Below are 21,340 nucleotides of genomic sequence, written 5' to 3' on the forward strand. Positions count from 1 at the left end.
GAATTGTCTCATAACTGCCTCCTTTTAAAGTGTCAGTGATCATTGCCTTTCTAGTGAGAATCCATAACCTCCAAGACCAAACCTGCTTCACTATTTCAGCTTGATGTTATCAGTCAATATAGGCAAGTGTTAAGCATAAAGGTAGCATAAATTAGCATACAGTAACCAGTTGTGTGAATGGAATTGCAAACATTCACATGGTATTTTCTAAATAGGACAGGCTTGGATGATTTCTCTGTTGCTGCTATGGTTGCTGATATAGTAGAGCAGCAATGAGGCTTTCACCTGGCAGGTTTCCCCACATTTCCTCTACTCCAAGTCTCCCAGTAGCTGGAGCCTTTTCACTTATTAAAAAAATTAAATTAAAATAATATGTGAATTTGGTTTCTTGAATTCTTTTTTTTTTAAGTAAGTCTCTATCCCCTTTCATTGCAGATTACAGAGAAATAAAGGGAAAGGCATGTCTCCAGAGGTTAGAGACTTTTTTAAATGAAAGCTGGGAATTCAAAGAATCTGCTAGACAAATCATTATAACGTATAATGATATTCAATTGTCAATACAAGAGAACAAAAATGTCCCCCTCGGGGTGGTGGGAAAATGGCTGCTATGAAGACTGGCGCAGAGAAAATGGCTATTGTGTGAGTGATATTGGGAATGTCTGAACTTTCACATCCATATGGCAGCCAGGCAGCAATCCACGTTTTTTAATTTTAATTTTTTAAATTTTATTTGAAAAGACAAAGCCTCATACATAATAGAGATAAACATATGACAACAGTAGTGAGAAATCTACACATTAGCATCCATAAAAGGTTTCCAAATATCTAAATATAAGTCCATATGCAGTTGTCATCTAGAAGCCGTTTGTCTGAATATAGATAAAGTTGTAAGGTTCTCCATCCATTGATTTATAGGAAGTGGGCATTTGACTCTCCAATGTTGTAATATAAGTTTTTCAGCAACACTAAGAGCATGTAGGGTCATTTTTGTTGACCATCAGTTAGATTCCAGGATACAGGTAGGTAATTTAAAAGTATGCAAACTTACTCAAAAATCAGCAGGTATTCTAATACAAATTAATATGAGTAATAACTTCCTCCTAAAAAGGTTGAATAACTGAATATAGCCAGAGCACCTGCTTAAGATGTGTCCTGTAAACTACAATACCACCAATAAGACACAATATTAGTCCTTTACTAAAAAGGTGCTGTGGTGTCCAATATACCGTTAACGTATTTTTTTGCTTAATAAGTCGCAGCCAAAGATCCATTAAAGTGACAAGCATAGCATTTAAAGCCTTATCCCATTGCTTTCACAAAATTAGGCAATCTAATCCCTTATCCTATTTGTTCCTAAGATTCTGCATATCATATTTATTAACCAATATCAAATATTTATAAATAAATATTGTAGGTTTCATTTTTTCATAGATTCAATAAGTGTTTCCAAAAGAGGGGGAGATTCTGAAACTCTCAATGCTGCAGGGCCATACTTGGATACCAATGGCTGTCGCAAAAGTTTCATTTCCGTTTCATCTTTGTTCGAGGCCCAGCACTCCATCTTGAATTCTATATTCTTCATCTGGCTATATAAGAATTATGGGCAAAGGAATTACAACTCCTGATATGATACATTGCACTAACTTTATTTCATGTTGTTCTGGGGCATAATTCTAAGGAATTCACTCAATGTTATTTTAAATTTTATCTCAGCATTCACTGTATGCTAGGTCATGTATGTTTAATTTATGTGTTTTATTAATGGGGTGCTATCTTTGATATTATATACCACTGAGGAAGGCCTTTAGGCTGAAACACATCTCGTTTTGTTGGTTCTGTACATAGGGCAACAAGTTGTACTATTATACCTGTATATTAGCAATTTTATTTTATTTATATACAAGGTTTTAGTATGTATGTTTTTAATCTAATTCATATATTTCTTATTAAACTCTACACTGGTGTTTTAAATTTATATTTTTAGTCATTTTCCACAATTTTATTATTTTCCGTTGGTTACCCTTGGTGTGCAGGGTTGTTGTTTTTCTCCCCTTTTTGTTGTCCCAGACCCTAATGCACTCCATTTAAAAAGAGGGACCAGACAAGAAGCCTCCGAAAGACTTTTGTCCAAAAGATAAGATGGACAATCAACCTGGGAGGAGAAATCCAAATAATTAGTACAAGTTAATAAACGTATCTGATGATATACTTCAATTTAAAGAAGGAGGATTTGGCTTTCCTAATCTGAGTTTACTAATCACCAGGCAGCCATCTGGGTTTTGCTGCAATCTTTCCCAAAACATCACAGCAAAGCAGGCCTCAGTGAGATTTGAGAAAAGCTGGTGGAAACCCAGCTTGTTTCCTCTTAAGATCAATTCATAAATCAGTTGTCACAAAAACTATTTACTGTTTACTGAGCAAAAGGTAACAGTTGATTTTTTGCATGACAGAAGAGTATTGTCCCTGACAGCTTACTTGGAACAGCCATTTCACACAATGATCCTGTCACATAAAGTTGCCACAGTGACAAACACAGTAAGTGAAAACTGCAGTCTTTCACTTAGGGGAGAAATCAGCAGGTCCCCTCCTCCATCAACTGATCCTAGTAACTGATCCTAGAAATCAACTGACTTCAGCAAGAATTTATAGTCTTGTTACATTAAATGTAACTGTCTTTGCATATTGTGCTGTGTGCCTCTGTACAGGTCAAACTACACAATACTGTATCCCTGAGTGAGTCTTCCACAGAGATGTGGCACCATTTTAAATCTTCTTTTTTTACTTTTAAAATTGTCCCTGATTCTGCTGGGAACCTTAGTGCTGGGAACTAGGAGCTGCTGTCTCTTCCCAGCACCATTTTCAAGAGGGTGGAGTGGGGGGAGACAAGAGTTCCTTACTCCCCTGCACCACAATCCCCAGCAGGATCGGAACCTTGTATTGATTTTAAAAGTAAGCAAAAAGCTTTAAAATGGCCCCACATCCCCATGTCGTACTTGGGGATGTGATATTGTGTACTCTGGACGTAAAGGGCCTGTTTACAAATGAATACATACTAAATGCATTTTTTTAGTTGATTGCTATTCTGCACTTGATTACTTGCAGCTATATGTTTGAATAGCAAACTTTGGAGGGAGAAATAGTTGCCTTGGGACAAAATAAGTGACACCAATTATGTCAGTTTGTCATTGGCAGCTGCAGGTACGTGCTAAGCAATCTTAGGACTGGCTATGATCGACCCAAATCAGTCTGACGGGCTAGCTTGGTGATATGTTAACTGTTGGTAAAGAGCCATGTTTTAATTTTTTCTCTCCCATAGCTGCCAATGGAAATTTCCTGCACAAACTAGAGTGTTTCCTCTATCTCACTGCAATCAACTGTTTACAATGGGCAGAAATGGATCTGTAATAATTGGCAATAATTGAGTGCAATAATTGAGTGCCACCTTTTGCGTTACATTTTTATTTGTGTTCTTTAAAGTCCACCTTTCTCACTGAGACTGAAGGTGGATTTTAAAGACAGAGAAGGGCTCTGACAAATCAGACATATTTTTGAATCCCTGTTCAGATATAATGTGAGAATGACAATTCAGTCTTGCAACAAGATCAAAGAAACAACTTTTGAACAATGAATCTGGAACCCTTTTGGCAGGTTGAAGATCCAATGTGAGGTAGTTGTGAATAGACATGGGCACGAACCAAAAAAAAATTATCGAACCAGCGGATCATGGTTTGGTGCAGACCACGATCCCGAATTCCTGAACCACAACGACCATCTCCCGTCCCCGAACCCGGATCGTGGATCGTGGAAAATGCAGCGGGTCGCGCCGCTGTTCCCAGCGATACAGGAATGGTGGTTGATGCCGGTGGCCGTCAGGCCTGGCAGGGGAGGAGGCGAGGGGTCTGCCCGCTTGCTGGCAGCATCAGAGCTGCTTATCAGAGTTTGCAGGGATGAGATTGGAGTGCCCATGGCTACAGAACACCCCCTTTCCCCTCCCTCCCCTGGGTGTCTTCTCCCAACTTGTAACTGCTTTGTAGCTCTGTGGTTGGAAGGAAGCCCTGCTGATCAAGGAAAGCTGGGCTTCCATTTGGGTTTCCAGGGCAACATAAGGAGGGCAGACAGAGCTCAGGCATTCCCCTGGCTCTGTTGCCAGGGGAATAGATTGCTGGCGCCTGAGTGTCTGGATTCCCGAACCGAGCCCGAATGCCACAATCCAGGCCTCTCCCGACCGCTGGATCATTGGCCGTGGACGATCATGATCCGCCAGGTCACGATTGCATGATCGCCATTTTCGTGGGTTTTTGATGCTCGTAATGTGGTTCGTGCCCATCTCTAGTTGTGAATACCAATGTTCCTGTAATTTTTGCATGTATTTTCTGTCACAGATTTTATTTTCAGTAATAATACACGACTTTAAAATACAATGCAAGAAATGGCTAAAAAATGACTGATTTGTCATGAATTTTTTTATTTCCAAAAATTAAGTTTGTACTTATATAATCATTATCAGAAAGTTTGTTACCATCTGAACTGAAAACAAAATTTCATTCACTTGCCTTCTGCAACCATTTCCCATTCTGTGTACATTTGTAGTTAGTTGCATGGAGTTTTAAAATATTAACCTTGATATTTAGGAAACTATTTTGCATAAATATACACAAATAGTATTTTCATTGCAAAAGTACATAAACTAGTATTACTTTACAGTATTGGAAAATGGAAAAAAATTCTCTTACAATGGGAGGAAGAAAGTTAAGAATATGTTTGCCAAAGCATAATTTTAGAAACGTGGAGGTGTGTTGCAATAACAATTTTGTATCTGGTGTCATTCTTTTTGAGGGGGAAAATGATCTTCCATTTCTATCTGCCACGGCTCTACTATAAAAAAACCTTTTAACTTAATAATGTATTCTATTTCTATTTGTGCAGCTCTTTTTGCTGCCTGAGATATAAACCATAATGCAGAGAACCATACCACAAACAGCAACTTGAGCATTTTCTCTTGAGTGTTTCATTCTTGGAGTGTTTCTCAAACTTACTGCATCATTTTAAAGGTGATCTGTTGTGTATAATCTTCTGTGTTACTTACTTTTCTCCACATATACCCAAGAAAAGCTGGCTGGCTCCTTCTCCTTTCCCCCCTCCTTTGTGGGGGCATGGCTATTTTTTCCACTCAGTTCACAGCCATGCAAGTAGGATGGCCAGGGGCACTTTGTTCAGGGGCCAGTAGAATTGGACACCTTGGTCCAGTTCACTTGAAACTTGGGGTCTTTTTAGTGAACAGGCAGCACTAGCTCCCCTGCAATGTTGGTGTCATTAGATTGAAAAACAGGAGACTTCCGGTTTGGGATCCATGGAGGTCTAACGCAGCTCTAAGTGCAGAGCTGACCGGGCTGCCATTTCAGCGGCCGGAGGGGCACAAATAGCCCCCGGCCACCTGCTCTCAGGCGGAGAACAGGCAAAGAACGCTCAAAGACCTCAGGGCACGTCGATCTCGGGTGAGGGGGGGTTCTGCGCTAAGGATTCTCTCTCGTCCCTTGAGGTCCCACCCTAAGACAGGTCGGCTAAAATCTCTGCGGCAGAACCGGGGCCAGTGCAGCTGGCATAAGACCTACATGCCCAAGCTTCAACAGGGGAAAAGTAGGTGGAAAAGAAATTGAGATCGAAGCAGTGATTACAACCCAGAAAGACGCTTGAAAAGGTAAAGATCACTCTCTCTCGAATTGGGATGGATTGCTTAAAGTAACGAACTCTTAAAGTGAAACTTTAAACTGCAACAGACGGAATATAATGAGGGGAAGACTCGGCAAGAAATAGTTTAGAAAAAGGACTAAGTAGCTGAAACAATATCTGGAGAAGAAATGGGAGGTGGGAGGAAAACTGTGGCAGTTTGAGAACTACTGAAGTATAATAAAAGTATAAAAGAGAGGGGTGACTTTACCGGGGGAGGAAGAGAAAGGTGAATTTATAAGCAGTTAGATTAATAGATTGATATATATATAGATATGTATAGGTTAACAGATAGAACATTGATAGAGAATAATTAATGATAAGGTTTAAACATGAGGATTGAGTAACTAACAATATTTTCTTTCTTTGATAAGATTTATATGCACCAAACTGAATGTACAGAAGAGTCAAATTGATTGACTATGTGATGAGCTATATAGAATTACCATAAAAAGATGAAATGAGCAATATATAGAGAACAAAACAAATTGTTCGATTTAAATGTGGGAAATTTTTATGGTTTATGATATATAGGTTTATGATATATAGAAATATTCAAAACTGGAAAATGGGATAAATTGTTTATCCAAAGACGTACAGTTTGGGTGTATAATAAGAAAAGTAGTTAAAGATGTACTGCTTAATATAATGGAGAATGTATATCTGTTTTAGACAGAGGAATTTAATAGAAGTAAGGGAAAAGGGACAAAGGGTGGGAAAGCTGTTGGAAGTCAACAAAAGGGGGGAAAGGTTAGAAATGAAAAATTTGGGGGAAATGGAATGTAATGTAAAATTAATAATATTCTAACCCAATAAAAATTTAAAAAAAAAGAAAAAAAAGAAAAAGGACTAAGTTAAATGAAGCTATTAAAGAAACTGGACAATTGTTTTTCATACCTGTAGTTAGAGAGTGATAGCAGGCTGTGAGAAAATTTCTATCATCTCGAGAGCTGCAGTGGAGAGACGGGAAACAGGAAGTGCATCACAGTGATAGAGCTGCTGGAGAGAGACGACCCTTATTGGAGACAGGAAGAAGGGAATCACCATTTTTGAAAAGGAAAGGACTTTGACTTCAACAGGAGAGGAAGTAGGACATCTTGGATTGCAAAAAGACTACAGAAAAACCATAGAGAAAAGACGCCCGACATTTTGGACTTCTTGAAACATCCTTTGCTTTTTTTAAGAATCGGGACAGTCAAATTAATTTAGAGGGACATAAATTTAAACGCCACGGAGCTAAGGAAACGTGCAGACTCGTGGGAGCGAGGTAACTCAAGCCCCACGATGTCGAAAAAAGAGTGGCAAACAGCTATTGAGAACCTGGATAAAAAATTTCTGGAAATGTTAAAGGAATTGAAGGAGACAAAACAGGAGTTGGTGAGGGAAGTCAAAGATGTTAAAGAGACAGTAAAAAATGAATTGGCAGAAGTAAAGAAGGGAATGGAAACAATACAAAATGACTTGCAAGCAGTGCAGCAAAAAGTCAATGTAGTCGAGAAGGTGGTGGAGAATCTTACAGAGACGCAACGAACGGATATGAGAGCGATGAGGGGAAGGATGGCAGTGGCGGAGAGTAAGTACATGGAGAAGCAGCTGAGGTTTCGAGGTTTGCCGGAAATAGATGGAAAGACAGCACAAGAACAGGTTACAGAGGTGTTAGCTGAATACCTGGGAAAGGAGGAGGAGGAGGTTGTGGCTATCCTTGATGTGGTGTATCGAATAAATTGGCGACCCAGAGGAAACTACCAAGGGATGTGATTGTGCAATTTACGACAAGGAATTCAAGAGAAATGATAGTGAGTAAGCAGTTTCAAGATCCATTGATAGTTGATGGCAAGACGGTTATCATCATGAAAGAGTTACCCAGATCGGTGCTGCTTGATCGGAAAAAATACAAAGTCTTAGTTCAGAATTTGAAGGACATGAAAGTGAGATACAGATGGGAATTACCGGAGGGGATATCCTTCGAATTCGGAGGAGTGAAAAAGCGCATCAGATCTGAATTTGAGATGGAAAAGTTTATGAGAGACAATGAAAAAGACTTACCAACAACAAGGTATGAATATGGAGTGTAAAGTACTATCTTGGAATGTAAATGGACTTAATTCACCTAATAAGAGAAAAAGTATTTTCCACTGGCTATTAAAACAAAAATGTGATATTGTGTGCTTGCAAGAGACCCATATTAGAAATCAGGATGTAAAATATCTTAAATTGGGCAAGTTGGGCAATGAGTTTGTAGTGGCCTCAAAAAAGAAAAAAAGGGGAGTGGTATTATACATAAGAGAGGAGCTACAGCCAAAGCTAATGATTAGAGATGCGGAAGCCAGATTTATAGCAGTGGAATGTACATGGAATTTAAAGAAAGTGTTGATGATTGGGATTTATGCACCAAATGGAGCAAAAGAGAGCTTCTTTGAGGATTTAAGGAAGCATTTAGATGAACTCTCTTATGATCAGATAATCCTTGCAGGAGACTTCAATGGAGTTACAAATTTAGAACAAGATAAAAAATCAGTAACTGCACAAAAGAAAAGAGGACTATTACCAAAGACTTTTTTTGCATTAATGCAACAGGAAACTCTGGAAGATGTGTGGAGAATGCAGAATCCCACAGGTAGACATTATACATTTTTCTCCGCAAGGCATTCTACCCTATCACGAATCGATATGATCTGGGCCTCAAAGGACTTAGTGCTTTGGACTAAGGATGTAGAAATAATGCCCATGGTAGGCTCAGATCATAACCCAGTAATGTGGAAGTTTGGAAAAAGAATTAAGAGGAAAGGATGGAGAATAAATGAGGACTTGTTACAAGAAGGAGAAAATATGGAGATGTTGAGAAGGGAAACTAAATTCTTCATACAGTATAACATGAATCGAGAAGTACCAAACAACAAGGTATGGGATACATATAAAGCAGTAATTAGAGGCATACTAATGGAATTAAATGGAAGAGCTCGAAAGAAAAGAGAGGAGAAGAGACAGGAGATTATGGAAAAAATAAAAGTAAAAGAAATACAATTCAAGAAAAGACCAGGGAAAAAGAAAATCTATCAAGATATTAAAATCCTCCAAGAGCAGTTGACGGCAATGAATAATAAAGAATTGGAATGGAATCTTAAAAGAATGAATCAAAAGTCGTTTGAAGGTGCAAATAAACCTGGGAAATACCTGGCATGGCAATTGAAGAAGAGAAAGGAGAAAAAGACAACTAATAAAATATGTGAGGACAATAAAGTGCATCTGGAACAGACTGCTATAAGTAGAGCTTTCTATAAATTTTATGCTAAATTGTATGACAAAAAAGAAGTGAATAAAGATTCAATAGCGACATATTTGGGGAAAATTAAGCTTCCAGTAATTTCGGACGATTGGAGAGCTAAATTGAACAGTGAAGTAACAGAGGAAGAGATAAGGAAAGCAATACAGTCAACAAATTTGGGGAAGGCGCCGGGACCTGACGGACTTACAGCTAAATTTTACAAGGTAATGGCCAATGAGCTGGCATCATTTCTAAAAGAAGTGATCAATGGTGTTTTGAGAGATCAAAGAATTCCAGATACCTGGAGTGAAGCTAATATATCATTGATCCCTAAAGAAGGACAGGACTTGACTAATGTTAAAAACTATAGACCTATTTCCTTACTTAACAATGATTACAAGATCTTTGCGAAGGTCTTGGCAGAGAGACTAAAGGGATGGCTTTCCGAAATTATTGGGGAAGAACAAGCAGGTTTTTTACCAAACAGACAAATCAGAGACAACCTAAGGACAGTTATAAATGCTATTGAATACTATGATAGGCGACGTGATAAGGAGGTTGGTTTCTTCTTTGTAGATGCTGAAAAAGCATTTGACAATTTGAACTGGGACTTTATGTTTGCCACTATGGAACAGCTACAAATGGGAGAAAGATTCATAAGAGCAGTGAAAGAAATTTACAGAGACCAGAGTGCAGCAATTGTGGTGAATGACGAGTTGACTAAAAAACTGACTATTGGCAAAGGTACTAGACAAGGTTGCCCGTTGTCTCCACTGTTGTTTATTTTGGTTTTGGAAATTTTAATGATACAGATTCGAGAAGACAATGCAATCCGTGGAATAAAGATAAAAGACTTTGCCTACAAGGTCAGAGCATTTGCAGATGATATAATGTTAATTGTGGAAGATCCAATTGAAAACATGCCTAAGGTAATAGAAAAAATTAAAGAATTTGGAGTCTTGGCAGGTTTTTATGTAAACAAAAAGAAATCAAAGATATTATGCAAAAATATGACTAAGTTAAAACAGCAGCAATTGATGGAACTAATAGATTGTGAAGTAACAAATAAGGTGAAATATCTGGGAGTTGAACTGACTGCAAAAAATATAGATCTATTCAAGAATAATTATGAGAAATTATGGACTCAAATAGAGCAGGATTTGATTAAATGGAATAGACTGAACTTGTCATGGTTGGGAAGAATTGCAGTAGTTAAGATGAATGTGTTGCCAAGAGTGATGTTTCTGTTACAGATAATACCAATCATTAGGGACTCTAAGCACTTTGACAAATGGCAGAGGAAAATATCGGAGTTTGTGTGGGCAGGCAGGAAGCCTCGAGTGAAAATGAAAGTATTACAGGATGCAAAGGAAAGAGGTGGAATGCAATTGCCCAATTTGAGACTTTATTATGATGCAATTTGTTTGGTATGGTTGAAAGATTGGATGAAGCTGAAAAATCGCAAACTGCTGGCCTTAGAGGGATATAAAAAATTATTTGGATGGCATGCATACTTATGGTATGACAAAGTAAAAGCAGATTCTATGTTTTTGCACCATTATATTCGGAGAAGCCTCTTCTTAACTTGGAAGAAGTACAAAGACTACCTGCAAGAAGGAATCCCCTCCTGGGTGGTTCCATATGAAGTAATAGATCCGAGAACGGTTGATAATGAACAACAGTGCTTAACGTACAAGGAGATAACGCGAATAGAACTTGCTAAAATAAGAATAAGGACGCAACAAGAGTTGTCTCCAAATTATGACTGGTTTCAATATAGACAAGTTAGAGATCTTTACTATTCGGACTGTGCGAAGGGAGGGATAAGAATGGAGAACTCAGATTTAGAGAAAGCAATTCTACAAGAAGAAAAAAAGGAAATCTCTAAGATATACAAAGTACTGTTAAAATGGTATATGGAAGATGAAGTAGTTAAAGTGCAAATGGTGAAGTGGGCTATAAATTTTAATAAAGAAATAACAATGGAGGCGTGGGAATATTTGTGGAAAAATACATTGAAGATTACGACATGTACCAGTATTAAAGAGAATCTCTACAAAATGATTTATCGTTGGTATTTGACACCAAAGAAAATTGCGCTAGGGAACTCGAATACATCTAATAAATGCTGGAAATGTAAAAAGCATGAGGGATCTCTGTATCACATGTGGTGGACTTGTGAGGTAGCTAGGCAGTACTGGGGGGCAATAATAAGAGTAATGAGTGAGATTTTACAATTTCAAGTTAATAAGAACCCAGAACTCCTGCTACTGAACTTGGGAATGGAATATATTCCAGCACAACACAGGACATTGCTGTTTTACATGACAGCAGCAGCTAGACTCTTATATGCGCAGAAATGGAAAGTACAAGAAGTGCCAGCTATTGAGGACTGGATTTACAAATTGCTGTACATGGCGGAGATGGATAAAATGACAAGAAAATTGAGAGACCTTGACCCGGGACAGTTTAACACGGACTGGGAGAGGCTGAAACGATATCTGGTGAAAAAATGGGAGGTGGGAGGACTGTGGCAGTTTGATAATTACTGAAATATAACAAAAGGAGAGGGGAGTGACTATACCGGGGGGAGAGAGTAAAGTGGAAAAAATTCTAAGCAATTATTTTATTTGATTAGTATGAATAGTTGGGTATCAATAGTGTTACTATTATAAGGATTATAAGGATAGAATTTAATTAATTTTTTTTAAGTAAGCAGATAACTGTACAATGGAGAATTAATATACATTAGCATACATAATATAGGTCTAATTGATAGACTTTTGTTGAATGTGTACATGAATTGTTTGTTGTGTAGTTTTACAATGGAGAAATTATTTAATTAAAAAGGACAAGACATGTAAAAGAAAGTAAAGAGTAACACATAGAGTACAAGTCAAGTTGATTGATTTATAATAACTGTATGCAATGTCTATAGAAGTATGTGAAGTTATGCATAAAGAGGGACAAATTGTTTGTCCCATTTTGAAGCACTTAGAAAGAGTAAGATAGAGTACAGAATACCAAAATGATTATTATTACTATTATTGAAAAAGATAAGTTAAGATTGTCATACTTTTACCCATTTGGGAAGGAAATTAGAGATAGCACTATGAGCAGAACCACAAGTGACAAAAGGCACAGATTGGACACTTGTCTGCTTCCCTCAAGTTTTGATGGGAAATGTAGGCATCCTGGTCTCGCAGCTTCACTCTCTGACTGCTGTCCAATGGACTTTTCAACTGTCACTTGTCCAACATTCCGCCAAGCTGCCTACATTTCCCATCAAAACTTGAGGGAAGCTGACAAGTGTCCAATCTGTGCCTTTTGTCACTTGTGGTTCTGCTGTATGTTACTATAGAAAAGCTTAGAAGAGTTTGAAAGTATATTATAATAAGTACAGTAAGTTTGAAATGAGTAGAGGGAGAATAGACAAGGGGTTGGAAAACTGTTGGAAGTCAACAAAAGGGGGGGAAAGGGAGGGGGTTAGAATTGGAAAATTTAAGGGAATGTGATTGTAATAAATTTTATATGTGTCTAATCCAATAAAAATTTTTATAAAAAAAAAAGATTGAAAAACAGCACTCCAACCCTCCCCTAATCCCCCCTTAGGGTATAATGGCAGAGCTGCAGTTCTAGCTGGCTCCTTCTCCTTCTCTCTCTCCTTCGTTGGGGCAGGGTCCTTTTCTGGGGCCATTTTTCCTCCTAGTTCACAGCTCTGCAAGTAGGATAGCTGGAGGGGCACCTTGTCTAGGGACCCATAGAATTCAAAGTCTTTGTCCAATTTGCTTGGCACTGGAGGGGGGAGGTGGACAGGCAGCACTAACTCCCCTGAAGTTTTGGTGTCATTTGAATGAAAAGCAGCAATTCCAGCTTTCCTCCATTCAAAAGTCTCCCCCCCCCTCTCATACTGGAATCCTGGAAGAAACTGAACCTGAATCCCAAAACAGTACTGGGAGCCCATTCTTAGTGCCCAGGAAAGAAAATAAAGTGGCAGTGCAAAGTACTCGCTTGAGACTTCTTGTTTAACTTTATGCTCCGTACTGCTGCTGCAAATGCTTGGTTGGTACTTTTTCTTTAGCTTGAGCCTTAAAAAAACTTAGCAGTTGCCTCAAATAAAGCTCCAGGACTTCTATCTCTCTTGCTGCTGACTCAGGGGGGAGGGTTATGCACGCCTTTAAACAATATTAGCTAACAATTAGATCTCCTTTATTTTATAATCAGTATAACTAATTCTCAATATGGCCCCAATGGTGGATACTTAAATCTGTGCATCAGAGTCATGGAGAGAGAAATGATATTTTTCTACAATCCTAGAAGGGTTTAGAAAACAAAACCTAATCCTAAAATTAGCATTAGGGGAAGGGTTTACAAAACAAAGAAACAAACATAGAATAGTTGCCTAAACAAGAATATACAACTCTACTTCAAAGGCAGGGGGCATGCAAAGAGGAAGAGGGTGGGGGAGAAGGAGCAAAACCTGCTGCTCTCTGCCCACCTCAGCTGCTGAGGCATCAAAACTGGAGAGGGGTAGGGAAGGAGAAGAGGAACCTGTCAGTCCTCCTAGTTGTTGAATCAGCAATGTTACCCATGTACAGCAGCACCAAAACTTGAAGCAGGCAGGGGAGGAATGTTGGACTAACTGGCTCTCCCCAGGGCCGATTCCAGACGGCCCTTCCCATCGTGAAACGTCACGCGTCGTCACGCGTCATCGTGCAGAAAACGTGAAACATCGCGTTTCCTTGCGTGAGTTTTGCGTGACGTCACGCAAAACTCGCGCGAGAAAACGCGATATTTCGCGTTTTCTGCGCGACGATGTGCGACAACGCACGACGTTTCGCGATGGGGAGGGCCGTCTGGAATCGGCCCTGGACAAGGTGACAACACTTGTGATGGGTGTGCAAGGATGCATGGAATTCCCTAGCCATCTATATGGTGAGGAGGTGATGCTCCTCCCCCATGTCCTGCTGAAGCAGCAACACTGGAGGCAGGTGGGAGCAGGGGCATGGGAGTTGTCGCTGTCCAATCAGCATCGAAGACAGTGGTGCTGGAAGTGTGCAGAGTACATACCTGAACCATGGTAGCAGACACTGGGGGGAGGGACAGAGAAGGGGGGAAAGAAAGAGAGGGGAGGATGAAGGGGTGGGGAGAAAGAAAGGAGAGAGACTGACAGAGATCGGATGGCGGGAGAAACAAAGAAAAGTGGGGGAGAAGAAGAAAAGCAAAGGTAAGGGGAATGGGATGCCCCTCCCTGAAAGTTCCTTGTAGGTCCCTGCTTGTGCTTCCTAAAAAGGAAAATTCTGAGTTACAACTACTTCCTATTCGGGAACTACCACACACCTGCAAAGAAATTAGCACTTTCCTCAAATCAAGCTCCAGTCTTTCCCTGTGACCTTCTATTGGCCAGACTGTTTGAAGAGTATGCCTTTGCTAATGGTGGAAAATTCATGGATTGGCAAATTCATGCAGATTTGGGGGCAGTGACTGGGGAAAGCTGTTTGGAGAGGGGAGGGAGCTCAGTAAGGATATGATTCCATAGAGTCCACTTTCTGAAACTGACATTTCTTCCAGGGAAATGTGTCATCTGGAGGAGATAAATTATAATTCTGGGAGAACTCCAGGGCCTATCTGGAGATTGGCACCCCTAGCCATTGCAGTTTATAATGTAGGAACAACTTTATTGTTTGTTTATGCTCTTTTTGCATCCTGGGTGCAGCCTAATTCAGCCATTTCTCTCACTTCAAACCTTGTTTATTTTTAATAGAAATATATCTTTAATGGAAGACATCTATACATTCATATCTCTGGATTAGAGGTGGACACATACCAGGAAAACCCCACAGACCAGTGGACCATGGTCTGTCAATTTTCATGGACCACAGACCACGAATTTTTGATCATCCAGCCCGGTTTGCGGACCGGTTCATAGGTCCATGGTCTGCCATTTCCAGCAGCCCTGGTTCTTCCCCACACCCAGAGAACCGAACCTCACAGAAAATCTTCAGCAGCTTCTCCTTCAGCCACTATCCAAGTTTGGTCAATATTGCATTTTGGATATCCAAGTTACAGATGCCCAAAGCAGCCACCCCAGGAAACTTCCAGTAGATACTGGAGTTGCAAATGCCAATTGACTTGCATTGGCTAGCAGAACCAAAAAGTTGCAGTGAGGCAAAATCAAACAGGAAAAGGGTGGGGGAGTAGCCTCCTCACTCACCACACAGACACCATCCCAGACATTGCCTAGGGAATTCATTCTTGCTCCTTACTCACTTAGAGAAGAATGGGAGCTCTCTGCTTGGCAGGCAGAGCTGCCTATCAAGATTTTGAGGGCTAGCATTGACTGCAGAACATCCACCTCTCTGTTGCCTTGGGAATTAAGTTTTGCTCCTTGCTCCATAGAACAGAATGGGAGCTCTCTGGTTGGCAGGCAGAGCTGCCCTATTAAGGTTTTGAGGGCTAAGATTGGCTGCAGAATGTCCTCCCCTCCCTTGCAGAATGAGAGCTCTCTGCTTGGCAGGCAGAGCTGCTTATCAAGATTTTGAGGGCTATGATTGACTGCAAAATGTCCACTCCTCCCTTGTAGAATGGGAGCTCTCTGCTTGGCAGGCAGAGCTGCCTATCAAAACATTGAGGGCTAACATTGGCTGCAGAACATTCACCCCTCCCTTGCAGAATGGGTGCTCTCTGCTTGGCAGACAGAGCTGCCTATCAAGGTTTTGAGGGCTAAGGTTGGCTGCAGAATGTCCACCCCTCTGTTGCCTAGGGAATTCATTCTTGCTCCTTGCTCCATAGAGCAGAATGGGAGCTCTCTGCTTGGCAGGCAGAGCTGCCTAGTAAGTTTTTAAGGGCTGAAAAAGGTCTGTGGACATCCCTCCAATGCCTAGAGAATTAATAGATCAATGCCATGATGTCTGGATTGGACTGGCCCAAACGGACCAAAATTCATGAAAAAGGTGAGTCCCCCAAACTACGTGTTTGCGAACCACGAACTAGGCCAGACCGTATCTAATTTAGACTGTGAAAGCCTTCAACAATAATTTAGATCTGTTTTCCAGACTGTGCCCACCTCTATTCTGGATCAAGGTTCAGAGGAAATTTGAATATAAAAACTTCTCATTTTTACCAAATGTTAGACTAATAAAAAAAACTTTTTGCTGAATGGTGATATTTTCTTTCTTTCTCAAGCAAACTCATTAGTATGAGGAATACTAAATTGCCACCAAGGAATGTCATTAAAGAAGGTTCAAGTCAGAGCTCTTGAATTTTTCTGACCCCATTCCTAGTCCCTTGAGTAGTATGAAACAAATTTAGGGTTTTTTTTAAAAAAAAATGTTTTAGGAAGACTACCATAACATTAAATTAATAAAACAAACAAACAAACAAAAAACCTGTTATTTGCGTCATCCTTGCGCAGGGGCCATGCTAATCTTCTCTGTATCGTTCCGAAGCGGGCACCCTGTTATTTGTAATTGGTTACTAAAGGAATGATAAATGTCCATTATAGCAGGGCTGCTATTACGGACATTGAACACGGGGGGGGGGGGGGAGGACAACACAGGGCTCTGCCAGTACAGACCCATTGTGAGCACACACAGTGAGTTCCTATCAACCTTGTATCTCTGATGTATGCTGGTGAAGCAGCTGGCTAGCAACCTGAGCACATATTCCCCCTGCAGGATTGCAGTGTAAAACTTCTCCTTTCAATGGCTTCTTGGATTGTTAAATTGTTCTGCAATTTTAGTGTGACACTGTCTTTTATCAGATGTTTTCTCTCTCATGGAATCAGCAAATAAAACTGATCAAGCATAACTAAATTCCTGAACTTTTCTCTTATTTCAATTTTTGTTCCCCCTTCCCCTTATCAAACATCTTCCCCAGCCTATCCCTAATTCATGACCAATACTGATAGAAACAGCTATTATGGGGTTTAGCTCTTGTTATATAGGTTATATAGGTTTAAGCAACCCTTAAAATAAGCTCCTAAATCCATTCTTGATAGCTGTTTTCTTGCTTTTTTTTTTTTTACTGGAGGCATGGTGGCAGCGGCAATGAAAGATACATGTGGCTACTTTTACAAACCTTTTCAAATAGAGTGATTTAGAGAATATTCTGTAGCATTTTCTTTTCCACCAGCCCAGTCCTTCTTGTATTCATTCCAGCACTATATAGCATACAATGAAAGACAGGCTATACAGACCAAAATGTGTGCCTGAGAATAATAAAATGACATTTAAGTGCAATTTTTCCAGTTTGCAGAGGAATATGAGGGAATTGAAAAGCTGGTTGCCCCGAAATCCAATGAAACTTGACAAAGAAGCACTCCCTGACCTGGAAGAAACAGATTGCTACACAGCTCCCTTCAGTCGAGCACGCATACATCAGTAAGTGACACAGAAAAAACTAGTTAGTCACTCATATGAGTATTTCATTTTTCTTCAGCAGATGACATAACACAGATGGCGGATGTCAAAACTGAGTGAAGTTTGTACTCTATATGCTCTGCCTTCTAGAAAAAGAGTCTATATTCAGCAATATCTTCAACTGACAAAACAGCATTTAATTCCTTAGGAGATGTTACAATGCAATGCACTATAGTTAATAATGAACTGCATGGAGTAGTCCACTGAAACATGGATCTTTGACAGTGAATTATAAAAATATCAAAGATGTCAAAGCTTATATTGAAAGTGTTAAAATCATTTCATTCATTGTAAAAAATATTGTATATGTTAGTACTGAGATGGCTGCTTTCAGTGCTAATTAACATTATGAACTTCTTCTCCAGTTTTACAATCAACAACAAAGACAGTTTCTTCAGCAACTCTACAAGAAGTAGGATAGTACACCATATGCTTCAGAGAACAAAGTATGAAGATGGCAAATCAAAAATGGGTACAAATTCCTAACATTTATTTTGGGTGTTAAACTTGTTGTTGATGTCATCTTGAATCCAGCCACTCAAATACTCAGTGAATAACTTCAGTACAGTATTCATTAGATATATACATTCGATATATGTATATGTATATACATATACGTATACGTATGTATGTATGTATGTATCGGGCGGATCCGATTCCTATGACCTGTGAGTGCAATAGAACTCGATGTCACAGATCTCTCCCCTGCCCTTGTTCCTTTTCTCAATTTAGACACCAAATCATCCAAAAGCTGATGCTGAGAGAGAAGTGAGCTAGTTTTATCCACTTCCTTCCCTTTCATTGCAGCCCCTTTGTGCCCTGTGGAATCTTATCCACGAGATATCCATCACCTCAAGCATCAGATTTCAGAAGACACAGCTGGAGAAAGAGAAAAGCAGGAAAGATCCACAACATATGTGGCTCATAGGATGCAACCAAAAATGATATTATATATTAGGAAATTAGATGTCGTATTAACGGATGCTTACAAAATTCTCCCCATGAATACTGAGGGTCCTAATTCCTCATATTATTTGTGATGTTGCACTGATATTCTCACAATCCACCATTCTTCTGTTTCTTATTGTTTTTTACTGTTTAGGCTGCTGGCTGTGAAATTTGCTGCAGTTTTCAAATCACATCTTTTCTTCCCCCTTACAGATTGCCAGCACACAAAAGTGTATATGTGTATTGATTAAAACAAACAGGCAAAAAGCAGTCTTCAGGCAATCACGCAAAGGCATCAGTATTCTTTTTTGTGCTATTATTTAATCACTGAACAGGCATACACTTGTTGCCTATATTAAACTGCAATGAAAATAGCAATCCTGATGCAATAATGCAATTTATCAAGATTCCTTTTTGCTCAGCGTTTTGATCAGGTTGCATATGTAATCATGCATATATCAGTAATAGAGGAAGGAAAGATTCAAAGTGAAAGATGAGTAAACTGTACATGCGCCAATTCTTAAATTAATTTAGATAGACATTCTCTGAAGTTAAGCCAATAGGCAGACAAAGCAGAATGCAAACCAGAGTCAATACATGAACCAGTAGAAAAATTGGAACTGGGGACATCTTATCCATGCCTATTTTTTGTTTGTTTGTTTCTAATTGTGCCAAACTGAAAACCTTTTTAAAATTACATGTTATACTAACAGATTTAAACCAAGCCAACATTTCCCACCAAGCAGATAAAGGCTACTTGAGGTTGTCCTTTGTATCTGGTATTTTGCTCATAAGTTACTATCAAAAGCTTTGAGACATGACTCATTTCACTGCTTGTTGCAGTTTAATGAGATTTGAAAAGTTTCAGACAAAAGACTAGGAGTTGTTACAGGGGGTGGAATTTCATTTTCCAAAATTTTCTTTTTTAGATACAGCAGTTGGTTCCTTTATTCTCCTTTCCTCTGCCAAAAGAGGAATTCTCTTTAGTTTCTCATTAATTTATCTTTGAAGGTTTTTTAACCAGGTGATAATATAAATTTTGTTACCAGCCTGTTGTTGTGCCACTGCAATATGATACCAAAGGTAAAAGCAGTCCAATGCTGCAAGGACATACCCAGGCATGCCCTGGCTTGTGTTTAATTATTTGTTTAATGGTTCACCTTGATCTTAATTTTTCAAATATGCTCATAGTATATATATAAATAAATACATTACTTCTTAGAGATTAAAAATTGAATCTTCCTCTTCATGAGGAATTGATTTGAAACTGATACAAATTCCTAAAAAGAGGAATAGAAAAGAATTGCTGAATTTCAGGGGGAAATTTAACAAAGAAGAATTAAGAGAATTCTACTTAACCCTACAAAAGACCACAGTGCTCAGATATGTGATAATGGTCAAGAAAGACAGTTACCATGCTGTATCAGAAAAAAAGATGATTGGTTGGATCTAGTCCTTCTTTTCAATGGCAGAAATTGCATTGGAGGGAGGTGTTCTTCCGTCCAAGAAAGATCTACTTTCTCTAACTGGGCAACATTGAATTCAACTCTGTGTTAAATAAAGGGTACACAGAGAGATGGTTGTAGAAGTTAAAGTCCACAGACAAATATCTTCAGAAGGGTATGGCTTAATTTCACAACCCAGGCTTAGTTGTCCATAATCAGGTTAAGTGGGATAAAGCTTTCCTTCTTTCATAAAATTCAAAGAACACTGCCATGGATAAATCTAGAACAGATTTTTCAGTGCAGTCTTAAACACGGTTTAGAAGGGTGTTCCTCTGTTTAGGACTGAACTGTTTGTAGACTAATTCAGAATCATTTCTTTTTTGCATAACCAAATTGTTATCTTCTTTTCTGTTTAGGCATCAATAGATTACTCAGCAATGGAACATATGAAGCTGCATTTCCACCCCATGAGGTAGTTTAAGTAGCAGTGCTTTAAGTATGATATGTCCATTGTAAGATTAATTTAGCCTCTTGAAGTCCATATATGAAACAAATTTTCTCCCATGTACTTAACATTTCTGGCTATTATTTCTTTGATTTCTGTAAAAGTTGGATGGAATTTCCAGTGATATTTTTTCTCGTTTATATTATCTTCCCTGCCAAATTTCAGACACTTGGGAGAAAAGATCTCAGTTTTGTAGGCAATTAAAAAATAAATTTAAAAAATTAAAATGAGAATTGCAGCAGCTAGAAAGCTACTCATTCAATTACTATGAAATGTGGAGAGACATTTGTATCCCAAGAGGATTTTTGCATAGTAGAGGACATAGGGAAACATTTTACATCCCCAGAAGATAGGCAGTGATACAGAGGAGAAATCTAGACTAAAGAGAACTTCACAGCAAGTATGGTTTTCATTTGGCACCCCAAGGAAGGTAAGGCAAACAGAAGTGTAACAAGAAAGGTTGGTGCTTGTAACTCCTAAGAAGGCATGGCAGAATTACAAATGGAGAATAGTGGCAGTCAACTGCTTGCAATCTCAGGATAACAGGCAGTAATTTAAAAGGGGTCACAGAAGTAAATGTTTTCTCAGGAAAACAGGCAGCAAGTAACAGTGGACACTGGTTGGCTTTTGGTACCTTCAAGCCACTGAGCAAACCAAAATGGTGGGACTATGGAAAATCATATACCTATAATAAAACTTTCCTGCCAATGATAACATATAATATGACTGCTACTGTGGAAAACAGCTGAGTATAATTTGATATGACAATGATAACATGTATAAGAAGAGCATTGTTAACAGAAGGATATATGTTACAGCAGAATCCTACCTACAATTACTCTGAAGTAAATTCAACCAATTTCAATTGAATTTACACAAAAGTAAGTGTGTATGGCACTACAGCATTAGGTTCAAATGCCAGTCCATGAGATAACCTTAAGCATGCTCTTCTTCCATCTCAACTATTTACTTGTAGCCATGGGAATTATTGTGAAAATTAGTTAGATAATTACTGCATAACTTTTTACAG

At 39.0% G+C, this 21,340-nt stretch overlaps 1 protein-coding gene and 1 pseudogene across 1 annotated transcript in view; one reads left to right on the top strand and one right to left on the bottom strand.

The window, feature by feature from the left end:
• ANO3 (anoctamin 3) overlaps positions 1-21,340 on the top strand; it is a 511,447-nt gene that overhangs the window by 387,510 nt on the left and 102,597 nt on the right. The window contains exons 8-10 of the mRNA XM_054972310.1: positions 17,242-17,373; positions 17,778-17,884; positions 20,222-20,277. Of these exons, the coding sequence (XP_054828285.1) occupies positions 17,242-17,373; positions 17,778-17,884; positions 20,222-20,277 (295 nt within the window). The remainder of the gene's footprint in view (positions 1-17,241; positions 17,374-17,777; positions 17,885-20,221; positions 20,278-21,340) is intronic.
• Positions 16,366-16,440, bottom strand: LOC129325356 (U6 spliceosomal RNA; annotated as a pseudogene).

Source organism: Eublepharis macularius, chromosome 2 (genome assembly GCF_028583425.1).
Source record: "Eublepharis macularius isolate TG4126 chromosome 2, MPM_Emac_v1.0, whole genome shotgun sequence".
NCBI classification, from domain to species: domain Eukaryota; kingdom Metazoa; phylum Chordata; class Lepidosauria; order Squamata; family Eublepharidae; genus Eublepharis; species Eublepharis macularius.